General features: G+C 38.6%; 1 protein-coding gene across 1 annotated transcript in view; it reads right to left on the bottom strand.

Moving 5' to 3' along the window:
* Positions 1-14,941, bottom strand: part of LOC124606891 (2-iminobutanoate/2-iminopropanoate deaminase-like) — a 74,065-nt gene that overhangs the window by 12,260 nt on the left and 46,864 nt on the right. Inside the window, exons 3-4 of the mRNA XM_047138988.1 lie at positions 14,320-14,388; positions 3,182-3,237 (exon numbers count right to left, since the gene is read on the bottom strand). Coding sequence (XP_046994944.1) covers positions 3,182-3,237; positions 14,320-14,388 — 125 coding nt within the window. The remainder of the gene's footprint in view (positions 1-3,181; positions 3,238-14,319; positions 14,389-14,941) is intronic.

Below are 14,941 nucleotides of genomic sequence, written 5' to 3'. Positions count from 1 at the left end.
TCACAGAACAATTGACATATTCTGCATGAAGAACCTCTCCACTCAGAGAAGATAAGCATTTAGTGTGTGTTGTCTGGCATACGCACTACTGGCTCCATATTTTCCAATTACACCTTAAACATTGCCAGATATGTATTAATCTTTGACTCTTTCTAATCACCATTAACTGCTACAGAGAAGTTGTATACAGGATTCCAAAAAGATGGAGCAACTGCTCACACATCCAACCAAAGCATGGCCCACATTATCAGTGTGTTCCCTGAAGACATACTTGTTAGTAGAGGCCTCTGGCCCACAGGTCTTTAGATTTAACATTGTGTGATTTTTATTTATAGGAAACACTTAAAAGCAAAGTATATGCTGACAATCCCCACACAATAGATGATCTTAAATGGAACATTGCTACAGAAATTACAACATCATGCCGGCAGAATTACAGTGTGTTGCTGGTAATGTCATCACACAGTCAGCGATACCTGGATGGTGGTGGCCACCACATCCAGTTTGTCTTATAAACTGTTTACTACATGTTTTTTAAAATTATTGTTATCTGCTATTTTTTAGTTTGTTCACTGTTACTTGAATCTCGGGCGTGAGGTGTGCCAATTTTAAGTGTAACACCCAGTACCATGAAAGCAAGTTATGAGATGAATATCAACAAAAGTAAAACAAAGGTGCTGGAATGTACTCTAATTAAATAAGGTGATGCAGAGGGAATTAGATTAGGAAATGAGACATTAAAAGAAGTAAATGATTTCTGCTATTTGGACAGCAAAATGACTGATTATTGTTAAGTAGAGAGGATATAAAATGCAGATAGCAAGAAAAACATTTCTGAAAAGAAGAATTTTTTAACCTCTAATATAAATTTAAGTGTTAGAAAGTCTTTTCCGATGTTATTTGTCTGGAGTGTAGCTTTTCATAGAAGTGAAATGTGAACAATAAACTATTTAGATAAGAAGAGAATGGAAGCTTTTGAAATGTGATGAAACAGAAGAATGCTGAAGTTTATGAAGTTTATGTGGGCAAAGATCGAATAATGAAGAGGTAATGGACTAATGGACTTAATTGGAAAAGGCACAACCTGACTAAAAAAAAGGGGGGGGTTGGTTGATGGGAAAGATCCTGAGGCATGAAGAAATGATCATTTGGTTTTATTATTTATTGCAATAAGTATTCCATTGTTCCAATTTTGCATGGTAATGCATGGATGTGGTATGAGTCAAAACATTTAATTCATTATTATGTTTGTTTCCTTCAGAACAATAAACAAAGATTAAGAATACAAATTGAAAGTGATAAAGTAACACAATCAGGAATTCTAATTACACTCACAGACAGAGATTAAGATACAGTTTTCAGATATCTAAACAATTTTTAAAGAGGAAACATACAGATCACCAATTAATCTAATTAAAGCAGCAAGATATATTGAATCAGGAGTACAGAATAATACATGGCAAATAAACTTAGCTATCTCTTCTATAGTATTCTTCTAGAGAATAGAAAATTTTTTCAACCAAGAGCTCCTTTAGCTTACTTTTAAGTAGTAAATTATTACATCATAGACACTTAATATTACTTGTAAGTGCATTGAAGACTTTTGTGCTTGTGTATTTTACACCTTTTTGCACCATAGAAAAATTTTTCAGGTCACAGTGTATGTCACATTATCATCTTGTGTTATGATGACAGTAAGTTTCATTCATTTCATATTGAGGAGGGTTGTGAAGTATGAACCTCATGATTGAAAAAAGATATAGTGAAGTAGTGGTTAGTATTTGCAATTAGTTTTTCTGAGGTTTATTGATAGAGAATTTACTGTGAACCAATTCAGAAGATCCTCAAGTAATTGGTTGGCATTTAATTCTAGGTCAGGGGATATCTTATTGTCTATCACAATATTTATGTCATCTGCAAACATTGTAAAATTGCCTGCTTTGTTTGAGAACAGTGATATGTCATTGATACATATGAGAAATAGTGGGGACTAAGGACAGAACCTTGTGGAACTGCATAATTTACTGTTCCCCAGTTGGCCTCTACCCCTCCTACGTGCCTGTTGTCACCAGCTAACTCTTTTCTGTTGTCTGCCCTGTAGACGGGATTTGAGCCAGTTGCCCATTTGTCCTTTGAGTCCATAATGGCATGCATTCTCTGTAAGTATTCTATGGTTGACATAGTCGAAGGCTTCAGACAGGTCACAAAATATGCCCACAGCCAACGTCGTCTCGTCAAGGTATTCCAAAATGCTATTGGTAAATGAAAATATAGCTTTGGTTGTGGAGATATCTTCTCTGAATCCAAACGGGGTTTTACTAATTATTGCAGAGTTTTCTAGGTGACTGACTATCCTGGAATATATTAATTTTTTTGAAGACTTTAGGAAACTTAGTCAAAAGAGGGATATGATGATAGTAACATCTGAGGCATAGCCTTTTTGTATTGGGGCTTTACAATAGCATACTTCATTCTGATGTGGAAGATATCTTGTTTCAGAGAGGCATTGAATATCTGAGCTAGGACTTCACTGAACTGATTTTGCATCAGGCTTTTAGCAGTTTGCTGGACAGACAGATAGGTCTGATCTATCTCTGGAATTTGTTAGAGAAAGTTCACACTAAATTCCCCAAGCACTATCATCTCTTTTGTGTTTGAATAAATATATTAGTAGAGTGTCTAACTTCAAAAATAGACTTAAGTTCACTGAAGGTGCTCTGTGAACTGTAACTACTGATATATATGAGTTATTCAAAGACAATTATGTGGCACACTCTCCCAAATGGTGTTCTAAAAAATAATTCTGCACATCAATTGCTCTACACTTGACACTGTTTTAAACATAAATGACAACACCACCTCTTTCTTTACTCACTCTACAAGATGATGTTGCTAAAAAAATAATTATTTATCACAAGTTCCCGAAAGCACAGAAGGTGGGCATAATCTATACCTCGTGGCTCTTGGATATGAGAAAAGTGTGAGGGGCTAAAACTGTACTGGAGGATCTAGGTGTAAGTGCAGTAAACATGTTCAAATATATGTGTCACATAAAAAAAACAGAATTCAAATGCTATTATTACTGAAATTAATTAGCCTCTAGTTCTATCACTATCGTTATTTATCTACTGTGAACAAAGCAATAAATAGAAATGCAATTTAGTATCTCAGAAATACATACCAATGGTAACTTTGCAGCTTGATACGAAATACGAGCTGGGTATGGTTCCTTGAAAACTGTAAAAATTGAGAAATTTCTTAGCATTTGGTGAGAAATTAGTGCTTATTATTGATCTAGAAAACACATCACTATGAAGATCTCTTTACTGCCATTAAAACTGAGCAAAGGCAATATTCTAAATGTTGCATTATCTTCGACATAAAATTTAACTGTATCTCGAAGAGTTTAACTAAGAATACAAAACGTTGTAGTGACTTAAAACTTTTGTTGTTCTAAATTGTTAAAAGTAACTAAAGGTTAAAGTTACATGAAACAAACCACAGTATCATCAAGTATTCTTTTGCAACTTTTAGTACATATTGCTGAAGACCTTACATATAGCCTTCAATATATACTTCACTGGAACCTGCAACAATTTGAGCAATATGTATTGGATGTCTGCTTGTTCAGAAGTTAGTAAATCTCTTGGAGCTAGTACTACAGCTATTTTATGGCATACAGTAATATTCAATTGACTCTTCAATCTCAATAAAATTGCCTGCACTTGTGTTTCATAGGAAACAATACAGACTACTTTGTTGAGGACATGTTGCTGACTGATTTTTAATGGCTGACGTATTATCTCCCGTCTGGACTGTTCCTTTATTGCTCCTTTCCTTTTTTATGAGGAATCCACTAATTAGCAGTTGTTGTCGTCTTCAGTCTGAAGACTGGTCTGACACAGCTCTCCATGCTAATCTGTTCTGTATGAGCCTCTTATCCTTGAATAATTACTGCAATTTACATCCTTCTGAATCTGCTAATGGAATTCATCTTTTGGTCTTCCCCTATGATTTTTAGCCCCTCACATTTCCCTACAATACTAAACTGGTGATCCCTTGATGTTCCATAATGTGTTCTATCAACTGATCCCTTCTTTTGGTCAAGTTGTACCATAAATTTCTTGTCTCCCCAATTCTATTAAGTACCTCTGAATTATTTATGTGATCTACTAATCTAATCTTAACATTCTTCTGTAGCACCATGATTTGAAAGCTTCTATTCTCTTTTGTCTAAACTGTTTATTGTCAATGTTTCACTTTCATACATGGCTACACTCCAGACAAATACTTTCAGAAAAGACTTCCTAACACTTGGATCTATAATCAATGTTAAATTTCTATTCTTCAGAAATACTTTTCTTGCCATTTCCAGTCTACATTTTATATCCTCTCTATTTCAGCCATCATCAGTTACTCATCTACTACTTTAAGTGTCTCATTTCCTAAGCTAGTTCCCTTAGCATCATCCGATTAATTTGACTACCTTCCATTATCCTTGTTTTGCTTTTGCTGATGTTCATTTTACATCCTCCTTTCAAGACATTGTCCATTCGGTTCAGTTGCCCTTCCAAGTTCTTTCCTGTCTGGCAGAAGTACAATGTCATCAGCAAACCTCAAAGTTTCTATTTCTTATTTTATTTCATCTCAAATCTCATCTTGATCTGCATCAACTTCCCTTTCTATAATACTGCTTCAAGTTTACTCCCTTGTGTAGACCCCGTATGTACTTCTACCTTTCAGCTTTTCCTTCTTTGCCTACAACTGGTTTTCCACCTTGTTACAGCGTAAAGTCAAATGCCAGCATGCCAGTCTGAAACGAGAGAGCAGACAGGGCTGTGAAGAAGACGCTAGCCAATTGCACGTTGACCGACTCCTCTCCAGGAAAACAACTTGAACGGCAGCACTCTCCATGCGAAGAGGACACTAGCGCCATGCTGACTGGTTGTGCCCCACTTCTACAGCAGCATCGAGATTAGGCACTTCAAGATCAGCAACTTAGGGATTGTATGTACTGAAGAACATTGTTTATTTTGTCTGTCACCCTTTGCTTGCGACATCTGTTTAACACAAAGTTAAGCATTGTAATCATTTCCTTTTGTAATAAAATTCATTAATACCATTTGCTTGAATTGTTGTCTAGCGATCCAAGAAAGCAGGTTTCGTAGGTACCTCATATTTGATGAGTAGGATCCAACACATCTGAGCTCTTGATATTCATACAGCTGCTGCTATTTTCCCCAAAGACCTCTCTAATTTTCCTGTAGGCAGTATCTGTTTTTCTGCTAGTGAAATATTCTTCTAAATTCTTATATTTGTCCTCTAGCCATTCATGCTTAGCCATTTTGCACGTCATGTCAATCTCATGAACATATTTATCCCTTGCGCCTGCTTCATTTACTACATTTTTATATTTTCACCTTTCATCAGTTAAATTCAATATATCTTTTGTTATCCAAGGATTTCCACTAAGTCTTGCCTTTTTACTTATTTGGTCCTCTGCTGCATTCACTATTTCATCTTTTAAAGCTACCTGTTTTTCATCTACTATATTCCTTTCCCTCCACTCTAGTCAACTGCTGCTTAATGTGCCCTCAAACTCTCAGTTCATAACCAATAAATTATTGTCAGAGTCCACATCTGCCCCTGAAGATGTCTTACAATTTAAAATCTGGTTCCTAAATCTTTGTCTTACCATTATATAATCAATCTGGAATCTTTCAGTGTCTCCAGTTCTCTTCCTTGTGTACAACCTTTTATTATTCTTAAACAAAGAGTTTTACAGTGTTGCAGAATACTTATGCCATTAAATTTGTATATATTGTTATTCATTATCAATGATGTAAAAAATGTAAGCTAAAGGCGTAGAAAAATAAGTGATAATGAATGCTAATACTTTGACATGTCCTATATTAAATGTACATTTACTGTACACAATGTAACCTTACAAGATCAAATAAAATTCAATTCAAAATTCAATTCAACAATGATTAAATTATGCTCTGTGCAAAATTCTACCAGGAGACACACACATTCCTTTCCCCCAGTCCAAATTCACCTACTATTTTGCCTTCTCTTCCTTTTCCTACTATCAAATACAAGTCCCCTATCACAAATTTTCATTTCATTTAACTATCTGAGTAGTCTGCTTTATCTCATCATACATTCCTTCAATCTCTCCATCATCTGTGGAGTTAGTTGGTATATAAACTTTTACTACTGTGGTAGGGAAGGGCTTCTTGTCTACCTTGGCTATGATAATGCACTTACTATGGTGTTCATACTATCTTACCTGTATTCCTATTTTCTTATTACTATACCCACTCCTGCATTACTGCTATTTACCTGTATTCACCTGACAGTAAGTCCCATTCCATCTATGGGCGAACTTCACTAGTTCCTACTATATGTAACTTCAACCCATCCATTTCCCTTTTTAAATTTTCTAACCTATGTGTCCGATTAAGAGATCTAACATTCCGCACTCCAATCCATAGAACACCAGTTTTGTTTCTCCTCACGACATCGTCGTCCTGAGTAATTAATCCCCTACTGGACATCCAAATGGGAGACTACTTTACCTCCAAGACATTTTACTTGAGAGGATGCCATCATTTGACCTTATAGCAGAGCTGCATGCCCTCGGGAAAAATTACGGCTATAGTTTCCCCTTGCTTTCAGCCATCAGCACAGCAACGCCATTTTGGTTATGTTACAAGGCCAGATCAGTAAGTCATCCAGACTGTTGCTGCTGAAAAGGCTGCTGCCCATCTTCACAAGTCACATGTTCATCTGGCCTCTCAAAAGAGACCCCTCCCTTAAGGGTGCACCTACAGTACATGCCCATCTATCACCATAGGCAAGCAAGCCACCTCATTGATGGCAAGGTCCATGGTTCATGGGAGGTATCCAATCATTTTTCTAACAACAGCAGAGAGATGAATTGACATAGCTAAGTGAGTGTGGAATACTGGGACAAAGTGCACAGATAAAGATTCTCCCATAGTATGAGCTCAGGCAGAAGACTAATCATATAATGCCGAAAAAGAAATCTGGAAATTTCTTGAAAAGGATATCAGAAGATTAAATAATTTAGGTAAGAAAAACAAATGAAAACATGAAGAGAATTAAGAAAGCAAATTATGCTGGGTAGACATTACACTTCACCATTTAAAATGCCAAATAATGCATCAACTAATAACATGTACAAATATGAATGTGGGCTCTCCCGGTGCAGGTATATACTGTTGGTGAAAAGCTCTCTGGTTTCTAGCCATGTGGCATTGTTAAAACACTGCACAGTTTCAATGGGTGTCATACTACCTTCTGGTGAGATATGTGAATGCTGTATATTTGTACAAGTGGTGTGCCACCTCCACCTGGCTACAGGCGACCAGGTAGTGTCCAGTCAGTGGGTGGGGAGACAGCTGAGGCTGCAGTGGTGGGAGTAGTAAGTGCTTTGTCTGCATCTACAATGGGTATTCCGGCCACGTCTTTCATGTTGGACAGTGCTGGCTATGCTCTCATTGTACTGCTGCTAATGCAATATTCCATGCCACATTTTACTGGTGTCATTCATTTCTGTTGACCAAATTCTCCTGAAGCTGTACTTCAATTGATTCCTTTATAACTCTGTCTCAACAGCAGGTTGCTTGGTGAAGCACCTTGGTGTTCTGAAAGGAAAAGATGTGGTCTTCCTCAATGATTCACTCTACTGCCACCGATTTCTCCATCTCTCCCAGTCACACATGCCTGAAATGCTCCATACAGCATTTCAAAATTGTGTTTTCCTAATGTATGGTTACACGCACATGCGCACAAAAAAAAAAACTGAAATTGCAACTGACAAGTTGCTATTCCAACACTGGAGAAGGAACGGAAAACAGAAAAATCTTCCACAAATAAGGATAATTGTATGGGACTCTGTACAGTAGGTGTGATACTGTTTATGGCTATGGCAACGAAGGTAACACTTAAAAAAGCGCCCTGAGGAACACCATTCTCCTGTTCAAAACAAACCCTGTTGACCATCCATTTCAGTGGCTTTCATTCAAGCACTTCTCCTTCCAGTTAGGTGGATCCACAGTGGGAAATGGTCAGTGGAATGAATATCAGCTGAGTCCCACTGTGCTGAGTGTGCAAGGGCCGGAGAGCAGAAAGAGAGGTCAATGGCTGAGGGTGACGCAGTAGCAGCCAACAAATGAGGATGCATGGCTGCCTGTGTTGAGGATGCATGGCTTCTGACACATCATGGGGTTCGCCAAGACTTGACCCCTGGAGCAAGTGCAGCTCAAACCCATAATTCATATGGGCACTCAGTAGGAGAAATGGGCAGGGAAGTTGTGGTCTGCGAGAGCCTCAAAGTCTATTGTATCGTGCAGAGGGAGCAAATGGTTAACTTCTGGCCCACATGAACAGCAATGGCTACTGCTTGTAGGTTAGTAAGCAAGCAGAGATCAGGGGAGTGGTGTGTGTTATTAACAAACATAAAATCCCTTCTTTCACTCTGTCCTCAATTAGGTCATCCTTTGGTGAAGGGTATACCCCATACTGCACGGGTGTCAATGGCTTTAAAATTTGTTTCTTGTAAGCACAAGCACATGAGCATGCCCATGCTAGGGGGTTTCAATTCCTCTATATGTGTCCTTAGCCCATTAATGTTCCACTGTTGTAGGGGAATCATTTTCAAGTGCTAGTGCTGACACTAGCAGCCTCAGGTCATATAGCAGCATTGGTTTTCTGAATTGGCTGTTTAACAACCAAAGCAAAGGAGGTAGTGAATGTGGGAGGCTGCATGGCTTTATAAATCTTTTTGGCTGGAGAATGGCTGGGGAAGGATGCGCAAGTCAAGGAGAGGGTAGCGGGATAGTAAGATGCGTAATTCTGGGAAACTAATACTGGAGGGGTAACCAAATGGCTCACATAGTGAAGCAGCTGTTTAAGTCAGCAGCCGGATGGTCAAGTTTGCAATTTGCAACAGGTGGGGGCCATTCATGTGAGTAGACAGTTTGTTACTTGTCATGCCCACATAGCATGCTACACAGTAATTTCAGCATAACTGATATATTACATGGCTACTATTAAATGTGGCCCTGTCTTTTAAAGGATAGGAAATGCCTGTAACTGGACTGCAGTAGGAGGTGGTGACAACTGTGTTTTTGGGACAGGTCTTGCACTTGTGTTGACCACAAGGGAATGATACATGGCATGCGAGACTGGGAGCAGGATTTGAATAGGAAGACTAGGATATCCTGTGGATTGAATGAGTGGCCATGCTTAATTCTGGATTATGTGTGTGAGGCATTCCTCATCTCAATGCATGACAAGAGGTAGCTGAAGACGTGGTTGAGCTTTTCAAGACTAGAGCACTACTTGGTGATCAGAAGTCTGCTACCTCTTATCGTGCTTTGAGATGAAGGAAATCTCACTCAAAATCCTACACACATTTTCCAGTGGTGTGTTCCACCTCCTACACTGTGGGTATTCACATGTACTATTGAAAGTAGCTGCAAAAATATAGCATTTTATGACACATATTTCAGGAGATGTGTTGTGAAATGCAGGTGTGCGAAAAACTGCCGCATCATGTGTGATGTTTTAATTTATCACTTTTTACTACTAATTCTGTTCAAAACACATCTGGCATACAGTATCCACATACAGCACTTCATGTACCTGCAAATTACATCACTGCATGACACATTGTTCAGGAGGTACGAAGTCACAAACATTGAGCAGTGCGGAAAATAAACTACAGGGTGAAATTTGCTAGAGATACAGGTGAAATGAGTACAGATATTTGTGAAATATAGTAAATATTTGTGAAATACACTGACTCAAAAAAAATGGTTCAAATGGCTCTGAGCACTATGGGACTCAACTGCGGAGGTCATTAATCCCCTAGAACTTAGAACTAGTTAAACCTAACTAACCTAAGGACATCACAAACATCCATGCCCGAGGCAGGATTCGAACCTGCGACCGTAGCGGTCTTGCGGTTCCAGACTACAGCGCCTTTAACTGCACGGCCACTTCGGCCGGCCACTGACTGAAAAAAAAATTGCAAAACCAAGATGGAGTTGTGCGACAGTCTAAAGTTGTTAGGCTTGTATCTACATCTGAAAGATCATTCTATTCACATTTTGAGCCAGTTGCATAAGAATTGTGCTAGTAGTGCCACTATGAAGATGTAAATTAGTTTTGTTTTAAGTACACACTGTAATAGTTGTGAACTTTAGTTACCTTTGAGACTAGACGTGGTGAGTCAATGTTAGAATGTCTTTAAGGTGACAAAGACATCATTATCAACACCTCACAGAGTTTGAATGAGGTCATGTAATAAGGCTACAAGAAGCTGGATATCCTTCTGCAGCACTGCACAAAGACTTGGCAGGAATGTAGCCACTGTTAGTGGTGGTCACGAGAATGTACGGTCACAAGAAGATGGCTCTGGATGGTCCTGTGGCACTACTCAGAGGGATGACAATTGTGTTCAGCTTATGGGTCTGGTGCGTTTTACTGCATCTGCAGCAGCAATCTGAACAGCAGTTGGCACCACAGTGATACAATGAACTGTTACAAATTGATTACTTCAAGGACAGCCCCAAGCCAGATGCCCTGTAGTATGCATTCCACTGACCACAAACCACCACCATTTGCAACTTCAATGGTGTCAAGCAAGAGCTCACTGGAGAGCAGGGTTGAGGTCTGTTGTGTTTTCTGATGAATGCTGGTTCTGCCTCATTGCCAGCGATGGCTGTGTGTCGGTTAGAGGAAGACCAGCTGATGACCTACAACCAACCTGTCTGTATGCTAGACACACTGGACCTACTCCCAGAATTATGTTCTGGGATGCATTTTCATATGACAGCACGAGCACTCTTGTGGTTATTCCATGCACTCTGACTTACAAGCTGTATGTCAGCCTGGTGATTCAACCTGTTGTGCTACTGTTCATGAACAGCATTCCAGGGGGTGTTTCCCAACAAGATAACACTCACCTACATACCACTGTTGTAACCCAACATGATCTACATAGTGTCAACATGTTGCCTTGGCCTGCTTGATCACCAGATCTGTCTTCAATCAAGCACACATGGAACATCAGACACCAACTCCAGCATCATCCAGAAACAGCATCAACCTTCCCTGCATTTACTGACCAAGTGCAACAGAAATGGAACTCCATCACATAAACTGACACCCAGCACATGTCTAACAATGAATTCATGTTTGTATGCTTGCATTCAACATTCTGGGGTTACACTGGTTATTAATGTACCTGCATTTCACACTTGCAATGGCTTACCTTGCACTTACATTAACTTGTGATCTTGCAATGTTAGTCACTTAGATATGTTACCTACACAAATGTATTCCCAAAATTTCATTACTCTACATTACTTATATTTTGGTTTTGCAGAAAACTGAAATAAATAAATAGACCTGGGCAGTGCCAGGTACTCATATAGTAACATTATAAAATTGAACAACTTTGCAATAGATATTGTGCAACTCAGTGTTTAAATAAGAATTACGTAATGAGAGTTGATATAAACAAGTCTCTGCTCAGCAGTCCTAGAGGAAGTTTTTTCCGATTTTTTGTAAATTGCAAAAATATTGAAGGAATGCATATTAATGAAACTTTTCTAAAGAAATTGTACTGTGTGCCTGTAGCTCAGATTCAGCAACTAATGGAAAAATAAAGAGAAAGTTTGAAAGTACCCCTCAAAATCAATTACATGTAAGGCTTTAATAAATACAAAAGCTGGTTGAAATGCCACATTACTGCACTAAGAATGGCCCTATTTGAGGAGATATGCCATTCCATTCCTCCAACCTTTGAACATACCTAGCCATTTATAGGGGACATACAATTTAACACTGACTGAACCACAGTACAACTCTGCATTTTTCACATTGCAAAACACTGCCAGAAGTGAATGAAGTGTTAATCGAGATTAAAATCCTGGGAGTGAAGGGGGTTGAAACCCTGACCTTCGTATTTGAAGTCTGGCACTTTACCAGTCAGCCATCAAGAGAGACTAAATTATCTCACTAAAAATGTACACTCAAAAAAGAGCAGATTAACAAAGAAGTCATAGAACAAGTTGGTGAGTTTCTGTATTTAATGGCAATTATAACCAATAACTGGATGGGCAGCAAGAGAAAAACCCACAGGAGTAAAATGGCCTGTAACACAAACTGAAGAGTTTTCAAAATGAAAGTTTCAATGTTACTGGAAAAAAAAGTTTATCATTAGTTTGTACTTACAGCAGTAAGACAGGAACTATTAATTCAGAAATAGATGAAAAACTAAATCATTACTTGGTGGGCAACAGAGATGAATGTTAAAAATTACTACAGGAGACACGAAAACAAACAAATGGACCAGAGAACTGCAGCAGAAGAAGAGAATTCATGTTCAGAAGAAACATAACACCTTGAATGACTAGAGAGAGGACGTTCAGATTCACAGGCTATGTACATTAGTATGTCCTGCAGAAATGATTGGCATTTCAGTCACCTCAGTTCAGCATGTGTCCTGTTGCCTCGTAGGTACTGGGTCCACACTATGGGCTCTGATAACTTGTTCCATGTGTGATGGCATCAATGTGTATAAAGTGCAAATGGTATCCTGTGGTACAGCCATCCATGCTGCATTCATTTGGTTCCAATGTTCATCTGTAATGGTTGACAATGGGTCACAGTGATGCACCCGTCATTTCATCATATCCCAGACATTTTCAATTGGCGACAAGTCTGGTGATCTGACAGGCCACAGCAAAGGCTGACATCCTGTGACATCAAGAAGGCATTTGTTCATGCAGCAACTTGTGATTGTGCATTGTCTTACTGAAAAATGGTGTCTGGGGTGTTGTGCAGAAAATGTATTGCTATGAGTTGCAGGATGTCATTACATAGGTCACACTGGTCACAGTGCCCTGGACACAAACTGTGATTTGTGGTTGTACCAAATAGCACACCACATCATAAGGCCTTCAGTTGGCCCAGTATGTCTTGTGTGAATGCAGTCATTGTGATGACACCCCCTCTGACAGCAGCAAACCAAAATACAACCATCATTTTCAAACAAATGAATCCAAAACAGTATGATGCCATTTCTGTTGCCACTATGTCAATCCATACATTACTGCCATCTAGCATGTTTCTGCACATTTGTCAAAGATAGGCACAGAATTGGACAACACACACATAACCCATGCCATAATAAATGTTGACAGACTGTCATACCTGATAGTGTAAGATGTATTACACACTTTCACTGTTGATCCAGAGCTGAGTAGGATGCAGATCTGTCCTGTAATACTATTCAGATGAGGTGTCAATCTTCTTGGGGGTGGTGCGACCTTACCCAGGTTCTACGGCCTTCCATGCACCATTCTGTACACACCCGTTGCACTGCCAAAACTCTTCGTCCCACACGAGTGGCAGCTTCCTGGATGGATGCATAATATCCTCTCATACCAATAATGAGCACTTTTTCAGACTCGCTGATTTGATTGTAAGGTTTGTGCATACATCTGTGAGGCATCCTGAACATCTGCTCAAGTCACACTGATCCATTATCTTTAGTTTATAGTGACAGCGAGACCTGCTGGAAAATTTTGCTGGCAGGTGGTCTTGTGCTGTGATATATATGTTGACCGTCAACCCATGGGCCAATATGGTTCCAATGCTAATTATTTCTGCAGTACATGCTAATGTACAAGTCCTGTGATGATTTATGTCCTATCCCTAGTTGTTTAAGAACATGAATGTAATTTTGAATGAAATGAGGTTGACAGGAGATGTAGCCAGGTGAACAGATGGTAGAGGGACCAAGATAGTTATTTGATGTGTTCCATAAAATAAAACATTAAGGCAATTACTTAAAGGATGGTGCATAGACGACATGAGAAATTATGCTGGAGCAGATGGATGCACATTGCACAAGTTTGTGATACATGGAGAAGTATGGAGAAGACTACTTCAGTAGTGGATTAGTGGAAGGTAATAATGATGACGAATACTTTATTTTCATGTGTGTTTGTATTCTGCCCTCTATCAACTGCAAGTGAGTGCACACATGTTCTAGTTTTCTTGTGTAATTAATACTTTGTTAGAATTTACACTTCCACTAAAAAGTATTAACAGTTTTCTTAACATGACTGCACAATTATACAACCAAAGGCTTCATTGTTATGGCTAAAGTGCCAATTTTAAAAGACAGTAAACAAAATGTAATGCCACTTTTTTGGCATTTTACAACAGTGTTTTTAAAAGTTATAAAAAGTACAGTGTGGAGCTTCTACTTACACTCTTTATAAACATCACCCACTGCAGCAAAATCATTGATATCATCAAGAAGAATTGTTACTTTCACAACTGAAACATAAATCAAACTGTCAGTAACATTATACCAAATACTTGAAAACTTATGTTAAGCAGTAACAATGCAGATAGACTTATTTTTAACAAGCAAGCTTATGTATTAACAAAAATTAAAATCAGATAATGATCCATTGTTTAAAATGAGGACATGACATTGTCAAGAAATAAAATGAAAAAGAGATGGTAATACAGTGCTGAAAATGCATCAAATGGTTAGTTTAAGGAACCATTCTTATATTCACCTGATGTGATAGGAAACCTGAATTAGTAGAGAGAAAGACTACCCCTTGAATCCTGTCCTCCCAGATAAGAGTCTACAACTGCATTATCTTCCTCAGAGAGTATATTCATTGTTTTAATCACTAACATACTAATCATATTTGGAGGATATATCCATCTACAGAAGTTCAGCCTTTTATTTAAGACGTGTGCTATATCAATCCAATGGTTAGTCACAGAATCAAACAAATTTCGCAGTTGTGCAGAGCTGAGAAAGAACTAACAGAAAGCTGACAGCTGCCAACAAGTTCTACAGCAGTAATGAACT

This window comes from Schistocerca americana, chromosome 3, assembly GCF_021461395.2.
Source record: "Schistocerca americana isolate TAMUIC-IGC-003095 chromosome 3, iqSchAmer2.1, whole genome shotgun sequence".
In the NCBI taxonomy this organism is placed as follows: domain Eukaryota; kingdom Metazoa; phylum Arthropoda; class Insecta; order Orthoptera; family Acrididae; genus Schistocerca; species Schistocerca americana.
This window is presented reverse-complemented; position numbering and strand designations above follow the sequence as displayed.